At 37.4% G+C, this 19,974-nt stretch overlaps 1 protein-coding gene across 1 annotated transcript in view; it reads right to left on the bottom strand.

Moving 5' to 3' along the window:
* Adgrb3 (adhesion G protein-coupled receptor B3) overlaps positions 1 to 19,974 on the bottom strand; it is a 709,539-nt gene that overhangs the window by 352,451 nt on the left and 337,114 nt on the right. The window contains exons 10-11 of the mRNA XM_050134810.1: positions 18,729 to 18,797; positions 14,224 to 14,332 (exon numbers count right to left, since the gene is read on the bottom strand). Coding sequence (XP_049990767.1) covers positions 14,224 to 14,332; positions 18,729 to 18,797 — 178 coding nt within the window. The remainder of the gene's footprint in view (positions 1 to 14,223; positions 14,333 to 18,728; positions 18,798 to 19,974) is intronic.

Genomic DNA, 19,974 nt, shown 5'->3' with positions numbered 1-19,974 from the left:
ACTGTATTGAACACATTTGTCACTAGGTATATGTGGCAATGCCTGAGAAATTCAAGAATTCTCCCATATTCGGGAAGAAAATTTAATTTTGAGTTTCTGGTTCTTAAGTAAATGATAACTACCCGGAACACTTAAATATCAAGTCCACCTTCACCATCTTTGTTACATGCAATGCTTCCTATGGGCTCTGCATTCTTTCTTCATAAGCTTGCATGTCTTTGGTGGGAAATATGGAAGTTTTCATTTTCATTCCCTATATGTTTCTCAAAGTGCTTGCAAATTATTAGGTGTTTTATATGGCTAATGCTGGAAACTGCGATTTGTTATCCTTAGGTTTAGAGATCAAGAGGATTATCTCAGTGTGGATACGCGCACAAAAATATATTCAATAAAGTACAAAAGCCAATGTGAAGCTTCATAGACTCAAGACAACTATTCTTAGAGAATAGAAGTTCATTGAGATGTATAGATTTTAAATCTGGTTAATTTTAGTATATAATGATTAATTTAATTGCATGATTAAAAATTAAAGAATAAATAAATACAAAAAATAGTAATCAGTAGAGACAAAGAATTGTTCCTATAGCAACACATTCTCCGCTGGATGGTAACTCTAGAAATGAAGAATGAATGAGTAACATGTTCATAACATTTCCTTGGCTAAGATAGGTTATAAAATATTTATAACAAGAATAATATAGTTATTCTTTAATATGTATAATTAGACAGAAAACGGGTTTTTAATGGAATACGCATTTATGAAGACTGTTAGTACAAAAGAGAACAAATAGCCAGGAATAATTCAATACTGATGTACAAAGCAGAATATAGTGTAAGTATCCCAAGAGTCGTAATCCAAGTCCTTAACAAACAGAGTGGCTTAGAGGGTGACTGTCTGTACAAAATAATGAAACAAATCTTTAACTTTCAATTACCAAGATGAAAAAGGAAAAATCATTCTTTCTGAAGGCCAGTCATTGATACAGGATGAACCATGTGAGTGCCCTCCACACTCACAAGGCTATCAAGACAAATAACACCATGAATACCTGGACACTATAAATGTAGGACCCAAACTTTTGTTGGAAAGCATAAGGAATGAGGAGGAAATAGAAACATTTTCTATCCACTACACCCAAATGAGACTTTGGAAAATAGATTTTTTTTGAACAAAAGTTTCTATCTGACATTTTGTAAGCTGTCATTTAAATTGTGTACTCAAATGATGTGGACCTAAAGTACCTCTAAAAAGAAATTCTGAAACTTTCTATGATTTTTTAGTGGCAAGACAAATGAGAAAAAAAAAGGAGTAAAATAGACATTCAGAAATAATTATATACAACAGAGAAGTTGTTCAGATTAGAAGTTGGGATAATATCAGATATAACACAGAAAAGCTTGGGAGATTTGGGTTATTTAAAACAAAATAAAATACCTATTCAGATGCTTTAAAGGTCTTCAGTGACAAAAATGTTACTGAATAATGATTTGATGAATAATCATGTCCTTGAATGTAAGTGAATAAGACAATTTAGAGAAAGATGGATGTTTATGTAACTACTTTTCACCCTCATTTACTTAGAAGAAAGTAGAAACCTACTGATACTGCAACGTGATAACTAGGTTAACATTTTGTATGCTAAGATCTAGAGTTGTAACTATGACAATATTAATGTTACAAATAAAATTTTTGTGTAGTAATGATAAAATACTTTCAAAAATTTCCTTCAATTATTACACATGGCTTATGTCATTTGACTGGCAGCCTAATCTGAGGCACAGCTTTGTGAAATCATGTTAATGACTATTTCCATTCTGGCTCTCGCCCAAGGATTTAAATGATGTAATGGTGTAGGGTAGTAATGGCTTCCATGGGTAAAATTGATTAGTTACTCTGAAAACACATAGTATAGATAGTAAGAGTGATGGAGGAAGGTCACTGGTTATTTAATAAAGAAATTGCTTGGCCTCATAGGTTAGAACATAGGTGGGTGGAGTAAACAGAACAGAATGCTGGGAGGAAGAGGAAGTGAGCTCAGACTCGCTAGCTCTCCTCTCTGGGGCAGACACAATGAAGCTCTGACCCAGGATGGACATAGGCTAGAATCTTTTTCGGTAAGCGCACCTTGGAGTGCTACACACATTATTAGAAATGGGCTAGTCCAGGTGCAAGAGTTAGCCGAGAAGAGGCTAGATATAATGGGCCAAGCAGTGTTTAAAAGAATACAGTTTGTGTGTTGTTATTTTGGGTAAAGCTAGCCGGTGGCAGGAGCTGGGTGGTGGAATGCAACCCGCAGCTCATACTATATAAGAGTAAGGACTCGTATGTAAATGAGAAAAGTCAACACACACACACACACACATGCACACACACACACACTGGAATCTAAACTTTAGAGACACTTGAATAGTCACATGATAGATTTCTAACTTTAACTGTCCTAGATTTGCTACAGGGAAATATCCCTGCATGTTTATTTTGTGTCTCTTGTTTTTTCTGAGACTATCTTGAATACCTAGTCTCATGAAATCTCCCTACATTAGCATCCATGATCTCCCTGCATTAGCATACATAATAATTGCTATCTTGGACATAATACCCTGTTCTGCTAAGAACTTCCCCTTTCATTCACAACCCATCCAACTGTCATGATAACTTCTTATCATTTCCAGCATCACCTACCCCAAGCCCCTGCATCTTCTTACCGCCGCTCTCAGCTACATCACTCACATCTCATATAACTTATTGTTTTCCATTTTGTAGTCATAACAATCTAGTAAAAAACTAAACATATCAGATTATGCCAATTTTTTTTTGCTTAAATTTAGGTCTTCAGCCAAATGTCTTACTAATCTCCTTTCATGCCATATCTTTGGCAGCCTTTCATTCATGGTCACACTTCAGTCACCTCCACATTCCTGGAGTTCTCCCATTATTCCAGTGTAAAGCACTTGTGTGCACTATGGTATTTACATACTGCTTTTGTTCTATTTGAAGTGTTTTGTCTACACATGCAATGGCAGTTCAGGTACTCAAGGTTTTTCTGCCATTTCAAATATCACTCATCAGATGCCTTTCCAGACCTTCATGAAATGGGATCCCTGTCTTCAATCAATATTTCTAAACCCGGTAGATTGCTTTATTTCTCCTCACAGCAATTAAAACCATTGAGCATAAATGGATGATATTTAGTTGACATGTGTCTTATTAATATGAAACAGAAATTTCACAATTCCACAAGAGCAAGAGCTTTGTCAGATTCATTCACTGCCGAAGCCTTAGAATGGAAAACAGAACATGACATGCCCTTAATGAGAGATGGAGGCAATATCAAGTAAATAAAACATGAGAATCATTACCCACCGACTGTGCAGGTCCTGGGACTCACTTTAAATTGGAGATCTTAGCTAGGTGTACAAGATCTCATCCATAAGGCCCTCCCTGGTTGTTTGTATTGCTTGTGCCAAGAAAAGTTAAAATGACTTTTTGCATTAAACTAGCCACAATTTCTACACCCAGACATTTGGAATAAGTGGATCAATAAATATTGTGTGATTTAAATGAAAAAAAGAACTTATCAAAGAATTCATAGTGCTGTATATCATTCCAAGTCTTTTCTTCCAAACATTGGAACTATCTTCTTAATAGAAAGCGTATGATGAAACTATATAAAAGAAACCAGCACTTTAATTTTTTCTGGCTTAACGAAAATTACTCATTTATTTCGTGTTTCTCTCTCAAGATTTGTAGAGGGCTAGAAGGTGGGGGAGAACCTTACACATTCACCACCTAGTCTAGCTAACTGAACTGACGTCAGTAATACACAATTAAAAAAAAAAGATGCCAATTTCTTTATTTTGGGGACTTGGTGTCAACATGTGTCTTGTTTTTTAAGAAAGGAAGCGAAGCAAGTGATGGGGATGTGTGAAGAACAACGTGAAGCAGTGAGAGGAGGGAAATAAGTTTCCCAGGAGAAGCTAGGACTTGCCTACAGCTACAGCATTGAAATGCTGTTGCTCCTCAACTGAAGACAAGATGTGATACCAAAGCAGTTATTAAAGTGCACCGTGAGTTATAGAAATTACACAGATTTTATGCTGATAAAAAGACATCATGGAAAAAAAGGAGATGCTGTAAATGAATGTCTTTATTTGTATTCAATTAAAAAAATATTGAGTACGAATGCTCATTCTAAGAAACCCAGTAGTATATACTTCTAAATCAAGATAAACTGTGATGCTTAACTTCACAAAGGAAAAATATACTCACTTTAGTGCATTTGAGACACCCACTTTATTGGTGTGCTGGGGAAGAAAAGGAGCTATATTCTCAAGAATCTTATATTTCAGGAATAACATTTGAAATTTTTTTACAGTTGAAAATTCTAACATACGGTATTTGAAGATATTATCAGCCTAAAAACCATTCCCTGTTTGTCTGATATTGTCCACGTTGAATAATTCCTGAGAACTGTTGTGAGACAGTAGTATGTGGGTAGAGCAGCATACATCTGTTCAAAGTAAATCCTTGCAGACAGCTGACTCAAACTCTAAGGGATATGACCACTGAAGTGTTGTGGAATATTAGTTTAAGATGTGTGGCATTTGTTTGTGCTGTGGAATATTATTTGTAGTGATACAAAGATGTATTATATTCTTTTATGTTACATTTGTTTAACCCTGTAAAGCTGTATTACTTTGCCTGCCTAAAATACCTGGTTGGTCTCGTAAAGTGTTGAATGGCCAATAGCTAAGCAGAAGAGGGAAATAGGCAGGGTTGGAATGCAGAAAGAATAAATAGGAGGAGAAATCTATAAGAAGAGTATGGGGGAAAGGAGGATTGAAAAATGAGGATAAGAAGAGGCCAGGGGCCAATACCCAGCCTTATAGTTAGCTAGGAAGTATGAAGAAAAGAAAGATACATAGGTGAAAAGCTCGGAGGCAAAACATAGCTAAAGAGAAACAAGATAATCTACATTACAAAAGCTGGTGAGGAACAAGTGAAGCTCTGGCTGGGCATTCTTAAGAAACAATAATGCTCATGTATCTATTGGGAGCTGGGTGGTGGGACAGAGAGGGGGCAGGGTGAAAACAAGTAGACTGAAGCCACCGAGGCCATGGAAACTTAAGCTCTGCTCACTGTCTATACTTTTCTTTAGCATGTTCATGTTATACCATCAACAATTACATACTTTACAAAGTTCTAAACTCTAAACTGTATTAGAAGTAGATATTAATCGACATTTTTTTTTTCAAAATATCCTTTGTTCTGTTGTTTACTAGACAGTGACTCAACTGTTTTCTTTTTTAAGGAATTCTTATACAAGCTACCTCTAAGCATTCATTCTCTTACACATGCCTTGATCATTTTCAGGGTAGGCATCACCTCACTTTCCCTTCGCCTTGTATCACACTGCCGTCTTCATCACTGCAAACATGCACACAGACTCAACTGTTAAATAATGGTCAGATGTTGTTGATCACCATATACGCTTATTGATTTGACTTCTGTACTAAAATTCAAGATCCCATTTTTGATTGCCACTCGGGGATTGCCCTTTTCTAAATATGAATATATGAGACATAGGTTCAAATGTTGTTAGGATTAATACAACATTAATCCTTCTCTCCCACAACACTATCAGTTATGGGGTTCCATCAATTCTAAACTCAGGGAGAATCTGAAATTCATGCTTACATTTAGTTTTTATTCATACTATTACAAATTCAGTTCTTCATTATGTCATGCATTGATTGCAGTTAAGAGCATTTTATCTCGATTTATACTAATTATGTTTGCAGTCTTTCCCAATGGCTACAACTCTATTTTTTGCTATAGCATCCTTCCTATAAGAGCAGGATTCACAGTGAATGTCTGTGTACCATATGCATGAGGATGTCAACATAGGCCAGAAGAGGGCATTAATCCTCTTAAGCTGGAGGTATAAATAAAGAACTAAATATTTTAAACATAGCTAGTTACCTCCTTATCATCTTTGATAAGAAAACAATGGTGTGAAATGTAACTAACCAGTTGCTTGCTAATCACTTCCTTTCATCTTAAGTGGCTTAAAAAAAAGCAAAATTTTAGAATCCAGCATAAATGACCAAATGTTCATTTCTCCAAAAATAGTTCTTAGCCTTTCAATCATGTATTTCCAGTATTTGGTTCATGTGGCAAGTGAAAAGCATGATAATTGTTATGTATTTTATATAGCTTAAAATTTTCTCATATATGGAATCTTTGTCTGCACTTACACCTCTGCTCATATGTGTGCCTGGCACCCACAGAAGTCAGACAAACAGAGGCTCAAAGATACAATTCTATTCACCTGTCTGATGGTCAGAGAGAACAGATACGGCTACACACCCTGACTTAGGGTGTAGTTACTTGGTGTTTTGGACATCAATATGGCCTGTAGAGGTGTATCCTCTCCACTCTGACCAAGGTCAAAGAATTCAAGCATACTTCTGTTTTTTTTTTTTCTTTTGAATTTGGAGGTTTCACCTACAGAATGACTGCCTTCAAGATACTTGGCCTAGGGTGGGTTTACTTCCTAAATAACAGAATTCTTGTCTCAAGAATTAATGGTTTCATGTCTGAAAGGATTGAAGCAAGTAACCATTCTAGTCATCCTTTGCATCAGGTTAAGACAGTCTTTTGCCTTCTTCCCTCATTTTTGTATTGAGGTATAAAAGTGTATAGAATATTAAACACAGGACAGACCCAGTACTCAGAACTCAGAGGTCAGAATTCAGCAATTGGGATCGCTGAGTTGCTCTTCCAGGACTATCCTATGCTTCTCTTTGTTATGCTCACTCACATATTCATTCTCTTTACTTATCTTTCTAATCCCCATGCCCCCTCCATGGTAAGTGGTATCCTTGTTTTAGCTGGTCTCTGACAAAGGTCATTAGATCCCCTTGGACTAGAGTTACTGTCAGTTGTGATCCCCCATGTGGGGCTGGGGAATTGAACCCAGGTCCTTTAGAAAAACAGCTCATACTGCTGAGTCCTCTCCCTAGTTCCCTATGCAATTACTTTTTACTCTCCAAACATATTTGCTTGTTGGCTACAACTCTGTTTGCCTTTTAAATTGTAAGTCATTGTCTTGCTCTGAGTTAAGGCTGTACTAGAATTCACAATTCTCTTGCTTCGGTTTCTGACTGCTGGGATGGCAGATGAGCATCACAATATCTGAATCGATTCATTTGTATTAGTGACATCAACAAAAGGCTTTGCAATAACTTTGTTTTGTAGTTGAACATAATCCATTGGCTAACAACAAATAACACATCGCTGACCTTTGGATTCAGCTCAATGAATGCCTATTTAGTTCTACTGTGGGACAATGGTCTTGTATTCTGGAAAGATTTGTCACTTGTATTGGTTTAATAAAGTGTAGATTGGCCAGTAATCTGGCAGGAAGTGTAGGTGGGCTGACCAGGACAGGAGCATACTGGGTAGAGGAAAGGCTCAGTCTGCTGTTGTCACCCAGACACAGAAGAAGCAGGCTGAGAATGCCTCACTGATAAAATGTATCAAGCCACATGGTTAACACAGACAAGAATTATGGGTTAATTTAAGATGTAGAATTAAGAAGAAGCCTTAGCTAATAGGCCAACCATTTTAAAATTAATGTAGGCTTCTGTGTGTTTCTTTGGAACTGAACGACTTTGGGACCAGGCAGGATAGACCTCTGTCAACATAGTTCTAAGTATAAATCTAAAACAATTAGACTAGTCTTGTGAATGCTTCAACAACACATACATTGCAATTGGAACGATGCAGAGATTAGCATGGCTCCCCAAGCAAGGATGACATGGAAATTTGTGAACTGTTTCATAGCAAAAATAAATAAATATGTTAATCTTGACAAGGTGAATAAATATAATATGATACAGGGAGTTACTGTGAAAAATACATCTTAAATGAGTGTTGAGTAGACACAGATGAATTCATGGTTCAGGGGAAGTCCAGGTTTACTTCATTTGGCTCAGCTCTTTTTTGGAGAACTATTTTTCCAAATGCCATATTAAATTTATTGATATTATATATCTTTTGAAAAACTGACTATTCTTGGACATTCTCCTTATAATCTCTTATTTATTCAAGTTCTAGCAAAAAGTAAATCTTCATTTACTAGAAAGTGATACACATGGAGATATTTTTTAATTAAAGATGTGTTGAAACTTTTTACTTAATCAGTTTTGGAAGAAAACTATTGGAAGATATATGAGTTTCCCTACCAAATTAATTGGACCACAGACCTTTTTAACTTGATGAATTAAAATTATAATCTTAAGCATAACTTATTATCTGCAATCTTAAGACTATTTTAAGACTATTAGGGGGTAAGGAAGAGGAATTATGAGAGCCAGAGGCATTGAGGATACTGGGAGAGCATGGCCCGCAGAATCAGCTAAGCAGAGCTCATTGTGAGTGGGGCAGCTAATAGAGATTGAAGTGGCAATTGTGGAGCCTGAATAGGTCTGTACTAGGTCCTATGAATATATGTTATAGCCCTTGGCTTGGTGTTGGGGAGGACTTCTGACAGTGGGAGTGGGCGGGGCTCTGATTCCTTGGCATGTTCTGGGATCCTTTGTTTCCTACTGGGTTGTATTGTCCAGCCTTTATGTGAGGGTTTGTGCCTAGTCATATTGTAACTTGTGCTGTGTTTGATTGATGTCCCTGGGAGGCCTGCTCTTTTATAAAGGAAAAGAGGTGGTGTGTGAGTAGAGGGGAATGAAGGGAGGGGAAACTGTAGTCAGGCTGTATTGTATGAGATAAGAATAAATAAAATGGAAAAAGAAAGACTACCGTTCTCAAAAGTGACATCTTAGAAGGCAGTTACATTATGGGTTCTAAGCTCAGGTACATCATTTCAGTACATTCTGCAATTATCCATCACTGAATTATGCAAATTGATGCTAGTAGACAAACCTTGAGAATTCCTGTTTGTACAGAATCGTTCCCAGTTCCAACCACCAAGCTATACCAAGGTCTTAGGCAGTGCTTGGAGGCAAATCAGGGATATGTAAGATCTCTTTTCAGTGGTCAGTCATTGATTTTGTTTGGGATTTTTATTAATAGAATATAAGCTTTAGATTATGAATAATAAGACTATATAAGAATTCAATACAGCTGAATATTCTTATGCAAGATTAAAGGCAATTGAGTTTAGTGGTATAAAGGGTGACAAATATAGTGAACACATCTTATTGCAAATGAATTATACAAAATAAACATACAACAATAGTTAAAATGAAGGTAAGCAATAAATATTTATGATGTTTTAGTTATGGACAAAATACTCTGCAGCTAATAATAATAATTCTATAGGTAATTTGATATGCTATTATTCTGAAATATGTTAATCCAAAATTGAAACATAATTGATTCTGAAATATGTTTTGGTTCCTTTATATAATTTTAAAATACATTCCCCCCGCCGGGCGGTGGTGGCACATGCCTTTAATCCCAGCACTCGGGAGGCAGAGGCAGGCGGATCTCTATGAGTTCGAGACCAGCCTGGTCTACAAGAGCTAGTTCCAAGACAGGCTCCAAAACCACAGAGAACCCCTGTCTCGAAAAACCAAAAAAAAAAAAAATAAAATAAAATAAAAAATAAAATAAAATAAAATAAAATACATTCCCCAAACCTGTCTGATATTGATCTGGTGATATATTTCATTATTTTATCTTTGAAACATCTTTATATCAAACAGACAGGCCTCAAACACCACAGACAAGTGTTGAGATTAGTAATAATAATAACCCTGATTTATCCAGAACTCCATTGCCTTTATGTGAAGATAATTGTAACACGCTGAATAAAAGAAAATCTTTCTTAATCACAGTAAAATTAAGACAGGAAGCTTTAAGCAAATAATAAAACTGTAAATCTTCATGAAATCAATTTGTGCAATAATCAAGAAGACAATTTCTTTGTTCCTTACTAATTTTCATCTACAAAGAGAAATATGCCATTTGCACAATACAATTATTGTTAGCTCAGTAGGAAACACTATTTGTGTGGGTTGTTCCTCTACAGACTCTCATGAAATGCTACAGTAGCAGCAACTTTTGTGTGTGCTTACCATTTTTTAATCTATTAAAGAGATCTGAGCAATCCATTGTGCCCTGGAAGGTGTTTGAAAAAACCACCACAGTAGTACACCTAGGTGTCCCCTAGAAATATTCTGTAATGTTCCATACAAATCTAACACATGTTCAGGATACTTTGCAACTCAATAGCCTAGAAAAATGCATATACGATAATGAAGCTTCATTTCCCCCAAATTATTGATGTCTAACATTTCAAATTATATTTGATAGATAGCAAGGAATGCTTGGTAAATGTAAAAATAAGCATGCTTTACAGAAGTGTGTGAAGAAACCCACGATAGCCTATGAACACTAAAACAAGTGTCTGAAGAGGGAACCACGTATGTATGCATATATATCTTCATAAGTATGTAATGTGTGATTCATTTCTACTGAAATATTCACTCCTGGGTGAGAGAGGGACTGTTGTTATAAGACTTGAGATGCCAATGAAACCTACAAGGCTAAAGAAGCTTAGAACCTTACAAGACTCAGGACATCCAGAAAGTTAAGCCTCTGCATGAGGGTACATATGCAGTAGACAACTGCTGCAGGTAGGTATATTCTCCCTTGGAGCACCTTTATGTTAGATAGAGTTCCAGAAATGTGTAGGAGGAGGGCCCGCTTGTTCATCCCCACCGCCTGGCTACCTTAACCCCGAAATAACCACACAGAAACTATTAATTAAATCACTGTTTGGCCCATTAGCTCTAGCTTCTTATTTGGCTAACTGTTATATTAATTTAACCCATTTCTATTAATTGTGTACTGCCATGTGGCAGTGGCTTACCCGGTAAAATTCCCAGTGTCTGTCTCTGGCAGCTCTATGTCATCTCTCTCACTCTGTCTTTTTCCTCCCAGGATTCTGTTTAGTTTTCTCTGCCTAGCTCAGTTCCCCCACAGTTCTTCTATAGACCCAAAGCAGTTCCTTTATTAACCAATGAAAACAACACATAGACAGAAGGACCTCCTATACCAGAAATGGAATTTTCATGAGTTTTATTCACAATGTGGTGGGCTTCTCAGTAATGTAGGTGCCTTTGATGATCCTCTAAATAACCAAATAACCACTCACCCATGTTCTTGTAAGTAAGCCCAGTAAACACGGTAGTTCATCAAGCCATACTTCCATGGAATATTTTTTAAGTCTGTCATTGGTGCCCTGTCTCAATTCAACAGACATTTGTTTACATGTTTTCAGGAAAAGCTGCGTAACACAACTGCAGTCTGAACAAGGTTCACAGACTTAAAGATGCCTTTGTGAAGAGCAGTTGGATGGCTCCTAAACTAGGTGATAAAGCAGTACCTGGGACTGAAATGTTTGGGGACAATTCCAAAATGGCTACCTTGCCCCATATGATATGGGGTATATGTCTCCTTGCTGTAGTGACAGGTATGGGCCCCTTGCTATGCAACTGCATTTGGTTGGCATACATATACTGAGCCGCCTGAGAGTAGAGAATCCTGAAATGTGGAGAGTCCCTGGTGCTATCTTGTAGAATTGTGGTTTTCATTTGAAGAATGGGGTATCCTCTAAATGACCTACAAACTAGAAAATATATCATAATCCCTGGAGATGGCACACAGGAGATGGGATTATTAGTGGGCTGTGGTAGCAACTGCACAGCACTTTCTCTGGGTGATAACATTTGTAACTTGGGCTCGTGTTTCTGCCTACAAAGGACTTGTATACACAAGGAAGGTAGTGCAAATGGGAAGTGCACATGGAGACACTATCTTCTGCAGTAGTCTCTGGTTCAGAGGGAAAAATATCGAGAACAGAGAACGAGATGGAAGTGTTGACTTGCTGTTTCCGGCAGCCAGCTATATGTAAGGGAAAAAAGTAGAAGTTACATCTGCACTAAAAAGTCCTTTGTGGGCTCTCTAAACATAGAACCTTGGATAGACTCAGATAGAGATGGAGACAAAAGTGATAGAAAATATTTCTTAACTATGGCCTTTAATACAAAAAAGGAAAACTCATGATCTAATGCACAGATGTGTGTCTTACTAATCGTTCAGTATAAGGAACCATGGTAATTGTTTGGGTTGTGAAAGGCTTTTGAACAAGAAATGAATGGTTTTAGAGTTTGGCTCACATAGTTGTGAGACATAGCTGCAGATGGGATCAGTCAGAGTGCCATGGAGTAGAGAAACTGAATAATTCAACTAACTACTCATGCCTTCCTGAGACAAAGGCTGAATAATCAAAGGCAGTATGGGGAAATTAGGCCCTGATAGACAAGCTCATAAAAGCCATTAGGGACAGTTAGCTATTGCCAACTGAGATCACCAAAAGAACTAGGGACTGAATGATTACAGGAAAAAAAAAGTTAGTGTGGAAAATGTGCATTTTACAGGGGGGTTTGATGGCTAGCTCACGTAGTTTGATAGAAATGTGATCTTAGGAGAATAAAGAAATTACTTCATCAGTGCCCTTGAGACTTGCATGATGCTTCACATTTTTCTAAATATCACGATGAGGGCTCTAGCATATCTGGATGATTTAAACTCACATATAAGCTGAGTTTATAAGGCACAAAAGCACTTGGGGGGTGATGAAGGAATTTGTAAAGATATAAAAAGAGAAGCAGACAATGGATCCTATCAAAGTTACTCAAAAACAAATGTAACAAGATTTTAATTGAACTGATGTTTCCAAATAAAAAATATACTTAATATGAATGTTTTCAAGGGGCAGTTTAGCTGTCATTAGTGGCAGATGGACAGTTTGAAGCCATGGTGCAATGCCTAGAGTCTCTCAGACTCTAGAATACAGGCCCAGCTATGGGAGGAAAAACCTAGATCATAGCTTTTTTCCACCTTAGTCCTTAGGTATGTCAAGCAATATGAGCCATCCATACCATGACCATCATGGGTAGAAAGATGTCATAGCCACACAGTTGTGCCCCAGAGTGATCAAGCTGAGGGTTTGTTAGTGGAAAGTGACTTTGGATCATGGATGCCTAGATGGGATGGTGAACTCATCCACACCACTGGGTCTAACATTGTTCTTCCAATAAAACAATAAGTGATACTTCACTGGATCTAGAATTTCTTTTTTACTTTCTTCCTTCCAAATCCACAAATCCATTCACAGTTGTTTAAAATGTCAGTAGTCAATATGAAATCCTGTCCACACTCTATAAATCATTTCATTAATATAATGCTAACCTCTGAGTGTTTTACAAATCTGGGACATCTTAGAATAACAGTAAAGACAACAATGAAAGAGTCTGTAAAAAGAAGCACTATATTGTTGGAAAATGTCACTCACAGGGGCCATGAGGTCACTGAGGGAAGATCTCACTCCTAGCAGTATCCATAAGCCATGATGGATATTGAGATGAATGTTGGTTGCATACCAGAATGGTTAGACATCCAAATCACCTTCTTCAGATTTCAAGCAACATCAAGGAGGAGGGGACAGAAGCAATGTAAGAGGCAGGGGAAGAAATTTTAAGTAGGCATTTGTGTCACATTAAAACATTCCCTCATGGAGGGTGAGAAGGGAGCGAGCAAGGGAGCGCATAAGATTTCGGTAGCTAATGTAACCGCTATAAAGCTCAGGAAGCTGAGAAAGTTACAAGACACAAAAGCCTTGCCTTCAGGTTAGTAAACAACTGGGAGAGAGAAGACCTTTGGGTGGAATTGTGTGCATTTTGGGTAGGAAACTAGGCAAGGTGCTTTTGTAAATTGTCATTTACACAGGGGTAGGTCATTCAGTGAGGCAGCAGCCTTTGGATTAGCCAGGCTCTTATAAGTAATCCCTTATGTAGGCTCTTAGAAGTAGATATAGGAAACACATTGATTACCCAGGTTGGATTTAGGTGACATAATATTGCTTTGTCCTGCAGTTAGTGCCCTACCTTGGGTGAGCAGATGTTTCCTCATCTCTCCCTAAGGAAACTGATGTAATGATATGTATTTAAACAGAGCTACACACTTAATGTACATGGGACTTGGTCTACCTAAAACACAGCCATTGGATTTTCACAATGTCTTCCTCCACATACACCTAAAGCCTTGAATAAAGACATTACATTTGAGAATGTGTGCTGCAAACTCTGGCATTTAATTTCAGTAAAATTTCCAGTAATACTCCTATTTCTTACCTACATTTCCAGTCATTAGGTATGAGTTTTGAAAGTCCATCATCCCCAATCCAACAATGTGTATAAAATCTTCAATCACCTGCATTAACTCTATTGAGCCTGGATAAATCTGGAAAAATAAGTGCAAGTTATACTAAATGAAAAGTCCACATAAAGAAATATAGAACAAGAAAGCAAGATATCCTTACATAATGAAAACACCATTGAGTTCTGCTTTATTTGGAGAAATGTTTACAACTGGAATCATCTGCTAGCTTTTAAATTAATAGTTGATTCTGATACCAGATGTCACACAGCTAGAGCTTTGGAAGTGACATGATACACTAATTAATCTATCCAGAAGCTCAAGGAAACTTAAAATGTCTAGTAGATTGTCTACACACGAATATCATCATTTTATTTTTCATAAAACCCCTGGATTAAAAATAATACACTGAAATTGGATTTAGCGATTTTGGCTTAATATCTATATGGAGAACATGAGAAGAAAAATACAAGTATTACTGCTATCGTGAAGACATTTAAAAATAGTAAATCTTTGGATAGTCAATACCTTGTGAGAAATATTTACTTCTAATAATTGTACTAGTCATTATATGAACAACAATAGCAATAATTATAGGATTATAATCATAGCTATAATATAAAAAATTTACAAGCGTGCCTGAAGGAAACAAACCTATGAGAGTTTTATACTTATTGTAGGCTAAAAACAGAATCTCAAAGAGGCTAATAATGTAGCTGAAGTCATTATGTAAGTCGGACAGTAATGGAGGCAGAATCTGTCTTTTCTCTCATCTGTCATCTATGTGCTTCTGTACCTGTGTTTTCCACCTATCTACCCAGTTACCTATGCATCTACCTAATAGCAAGTCAACTTAGGCCCACGCTTTGAGCATGCCCACCAACAGCACCGCACACACAAAAGGACTGGTTTTCTCAACCATACCATAACCTGACAAAAGCTCTTAGCGTATGTAACAACAAAGACATCCAAGAACATATATACATTCTATCCCATGTAAGCATTTGCATCACTGCTGCATCTAAATGGGAAAATTATGTGCTTCGAATTCCAGCTACTTTATTTTATAAATTCCCGAGTGGGAGAGGAAGAGACCTCATTTCCTGGATAGCATAAGGCAAGAGCTGTGAGGTGCTGTAGGAATTCCTTTAGCCAGTAGCCTTTAAAATACCAGCCCACTTGGGCGTGGCTTCTTATAATACTATAAATGTTGAAGTAAAGCATATACTCACTCTCTCTCTCTACCTGCTTCTGGATTCAGTTCTTGTGCCCCACACATGCAGAGGACTATGATCTGTGAGTCTACCCCTAAATGAATAGCCCTTTATTATATGCAAGTCTGAGCTAGTGTGGGATTTATTTTGTAACTTCCATCTTCATCTGGCACCCAAAGTGGATTAGGAAGGGGATTAACAGGACAGGATGTAAATCTATATGTGTATTTTGCAAAGGGCTATGACTGTTTCTTCTATAAATCAAACACGGCATATATATGAAATTAATTTATCCACCTATATATACACATATTCCACAGAAAACTGCAGTATTTAACATCAGAAATGTTTAGGAGGTCAGTCTTTTTCTCACCTATACATTTATTAATTAAATGGGAATTCTAAAGTGATCATCCCCATTAGACAGTCACGGCTGACGTTCCTATGTGCTCGAAAACTTCCTGATTCTACTGTGTCCTGTTTATTTCCCTGTGTGAACTTCCTGTTTCTCAGAGGGATGAAGGCAAATTAAAAACAAGAGGCTTAACTTTCACTCTTGAACACAGCACCTCCATTTCCTTTACTTCCCCTTCCTTAAAGTGTTTGCTTTAGAAAACTAGTAATGGTAAGTAAGGCTCATAGAGTCTCCTTGAAACTTTGGCAAGTCTTTCTAAACTGAAAAGAAAAGTTCCTGCCATCTTAGAGATCCAATAATTTCTCGCTTTCTTAAAATGAAAACATCAGGGAAGTTGGTAGTTGGTGCTTCTGTCCCTCTGTGTCTTTTGAGAGTACAGTGCCTAAATCAATGGCCACAGAAACTTGGGCTTCAAGTTTCAAAATTGTCTCCCAGTTCCAAATTGCATAGCATTTGGAAGGGTAGAGAAGCTTATTTTCCTTTGGAGAAAGCCAATTAGCAAGAAGATAGATGGCGCAATTACCAAGATGATGAGTGTATGACAGAAGCCGGGGAAAGTCCCTATCGCAGGACACGCAACTGTTTAGCCTGAAGACACATATGTGGTGCTGTGTCTTGTGCCTCTCTAAAGGATGCAGGGCTCCAGTCTATGTGGCTGCCTGTCATCCGTGCGCCCTCTGACTTCATGCTTGTTCAGAACGAAGCTCTTCATTGTCTTCCATCATGGTTGCAGGCCTTTTCACGTTGGCAAGGGTCTAGGTTTTAGTTATTATTTTCCTAATATTATAGAGCATGGAATTGGCAAGCTGTTTTGATAAGGGCCTTATGGTAAGTATTTCACAGTTTTCTGGTGATAGGGACTTTAGTGAAACAAGCCACTTCTCTCCTCGCTGCAGAACAGCTATTGGTAGCAGGTGATGAACAATGTTGTTTACATAATAGACACCAGCTGAATTTAGTTAATCAGATGCAGTTTGCACCCTCCTGAGATAGAGACATGAGAGTGGACTTCCTTATATAAAGTTTAGAATCAAAACTTACATCACTTAAATCTACCGTCAACACCTGCCACAATGTCTATGTATGTGTGTGTCTCTGTGTGTATGTATTTGTATAGGGGTATATGGGGTGTGTGGTACATTTTTATAAAATACATTCCTCTTTCACTTCAGTAGGCTATATTTTCAGTAAGGATTTTTTATCTAAATACCACTGAAATCTCTTTAACTGGGATTGATGGCTAGCCAGTGGGCTCTGGATGGCTGTATTTTTCAGAAATGCACATACTGTTTGTAAGATTCTGATAACAGAGTTGTTCAGTTTTCTACATTTACGCAAAGATTTATTTGCAGGTCTACTTCTCTAAGATAAAGAGGGGTCAGAAGGATTATTTTTGGTTGATTTTAACCCTGCCCCCCCTTTTTTTTAAGAAGTCACCTTTTGTGCCACTCAAGTTTACCATGTGGCTGTAATTATGATAACCATAGTGAAAGCTACAAAATAGCTTCCTTTAAAATTTCACACTGTCATTTTAAAACATCATTAAGGATCATTTGAATTGAAAAATGTATTAAAAAAAAGAGAACCAATCTCAAATCACAACTCAACAAATTATGGATTCATGATTTTTCCATTGATAAGAATGCATGATACTATTCATTACTTGCTCAAGTTGTGACCTCCTGCTAAAGAACACCATGTGAGGAACTGCAGCCTGGTTTTAAATAGAGAATTATACATCCATTCTAAATATACCTGTAATTAATAGCTTTCTCGAAAGATACGCTCTGCTACAACAGCTGTATTCTGTGTGAAGACACCACCTCCTTACAGTTAGGGAACAATGCTGCCCTCTAGGCGAAGGCTAAGGACAAGTGTATAATTCAAAGGAGCAGAAAAAGACAGACCAAGGTTTTACACGAAAAGGTGATTTTGCCCTGGCATTGGGCAAAAGCACAGCGTTGGTCCCTGATAATGAGGCTGACTATGCTGTGCTATTTGTGGATTTTCGATCATAGCTGGAATAAAAGGCATGTTTCACTTCTGAGGGCCTCAAATGTGGTTAGAAATGAGAAAGAATGTGGACAGTTTATATGAGCTTCAGTAAATGCTCATTCTGTTTTTCTGGAGTTTTTTAATCTTGGGATTTTTTTTTTTGACCAGAGTCAAAGATAAACTTAAAGCAATTTCATGCTCAGTTATATCACATTCCCATGGTAATTTAAAAACTATACTTCCCCTCTGTCCCCCTGGAAAGCACCTTTTGCATTGTAGGCAAATAAGTCTTACAGTTAGGACAGGATGACAGGTCAGGACAATTTTGAAGGACCTAAGTCACTAAAGAAGCCTGACGATCGACAAAGCATAGCAGTAAGTATAATCTGAACATGATTATGCACGGGATTGATGCTCACAACTCTTTTCTGAACAAGAATTCACATCTGTACACATGAGGCAGATTCTGTGAAGCCTGAATTCCTTGCAATTGTTTTTCTCATTAGCAAATAGCAGAGCACTTCTATTGGGATATATGCAATTAGGTTGTCTTGTTTTCCCATTATCTAAAACCAGATAGAGGTCTAGTGTTCAAGTATAAAGCTGTCATATATTAGTTCCTTGAAGGTGCAAATTAGATAAACATCCTTCTCCCCCTCCTCATATATTCACACAAAATCCCTCCCATGGGCTGAGATTTTAAAACATGAATTGGTTTCTGTAAAATTAATGTGTTTTCACTGATAATCATTTCTAAAATACTTTTATACTCTTGGAGAATCAAACTATAGGCTTTTCATGTATTTTATGCATCTAGTCAACCTCATCATAAATTCTAAGACAATCTCAACCTTACCTGCTGGGCATCTTCCCACTTCTCCTTGTTTTCTTCATCTAGAAGGTTGCTAACTATTTGAAAGAAGTTCTGAAAATTAAATTGGATAAAAAGTTTAGGATTTGTATGCGAGAATGTGCTTTGCAACAACACCTGTTTGGAAAGGTTACATCGCATGAATATCTGCAGCATTTCTCTACATCCTGACACATTCTTGATCTTTAAGGAGTCATTTTAGTAACATGATTCTAAGGTCTCTACATATTTCCCATCTGCATCCTAGAAGCAACCAGAATAGGTAAAACACTCTTTGTTCACAATGATTTATTCCACTGTCACCTAAATTATACTGATAATATCATTATACAATTATTCCTTGCAAATAGAATTTGCCTTCTCTAAAGAAGTCACTTGTACTCATCAATCACAAGATATCCTGTGAACTGCAAACCGGGGCCACTATTTCATTGTTTCTAATAACAGTGTATTAAGACTATGATGATGGGCAAGCCTGCCTAGATGGGCCCCCTCACTTGAAATTCTTATTCTGTCCTTCCTGAATATTTTATTTTTGCTTTTCAACTATCTATTGAAAGGAGTAAAGAAACATTCAACATTTCTAGCAAAGAGCATTCAAAATTTCTAGCAAAGAGCACATGTGACAATGCGTAATAAATCTAAACATGCCCTTTTTGAAGTTCCAAATCCTTACCAGTACCCTCAGTGCTAATGGACAAAGACTTTTTTATCTTCATCTATAATTATGCAAATGACTGTCTGGTTTGCTCTTTCCAGGCAGACGAGCTCACTCTGAGGTTCATTTGTCATTTACCGTGAGCACCCTGACTACTGCACTGAACTCAGTCCTGCCAGTGATGATTTCCTATGTGAGATGTCACCAGAAAGACTTGCCTGAGTTCTCACAGTATGCTGTGCCATCCAGACACAGGAGTCTGGAGAAGAGATAAGGGTGCCTCTTAGTGGTTGACCTGAGACCTACACAGTGTCCAGCAGAGACATGATACCCAGATAGCGGCTGATTGGCTGTGTCCTTCGTTGTATCCTATCTAAACTGGTCTGTAGGGGATTAAACAGGCACATTGCAGCTCTCTGACTAGCTTAGGGAAGGACTCCCCCGTGGTCAGAAATGATTTTAATTTGTCAGTTTTGTTTGTCTTTTCTATATACAGCTTTTCAAAACAAGCATGTGCTCTCCTTCCAAATAACGTCACCTGGGTGTTTTTAGATGGAAAAACAAGGCTGCTTC

The sequence above is a fragment of the Alexandromys fortis genome, unplaced genomic scaffold, assembly GCF_014885135.2.
Source record: "Alexandromys fortis isolate MF-2015 unplaced genomic scaffold, M_Fortis_MF-2015_v1.1 scaffold_20, whole genome shotgun sequence".
In the NCBI taxonomy this organism is placed as follows: Eukaryota; Metazoa; Chordata; class Mammalia; order Rodentia; family Cricetidae; genus Alexandromys; species Alexandromys fortis.
This window is presented reverse-complemented; position numbering and strand designations above follow the sequence as displayed.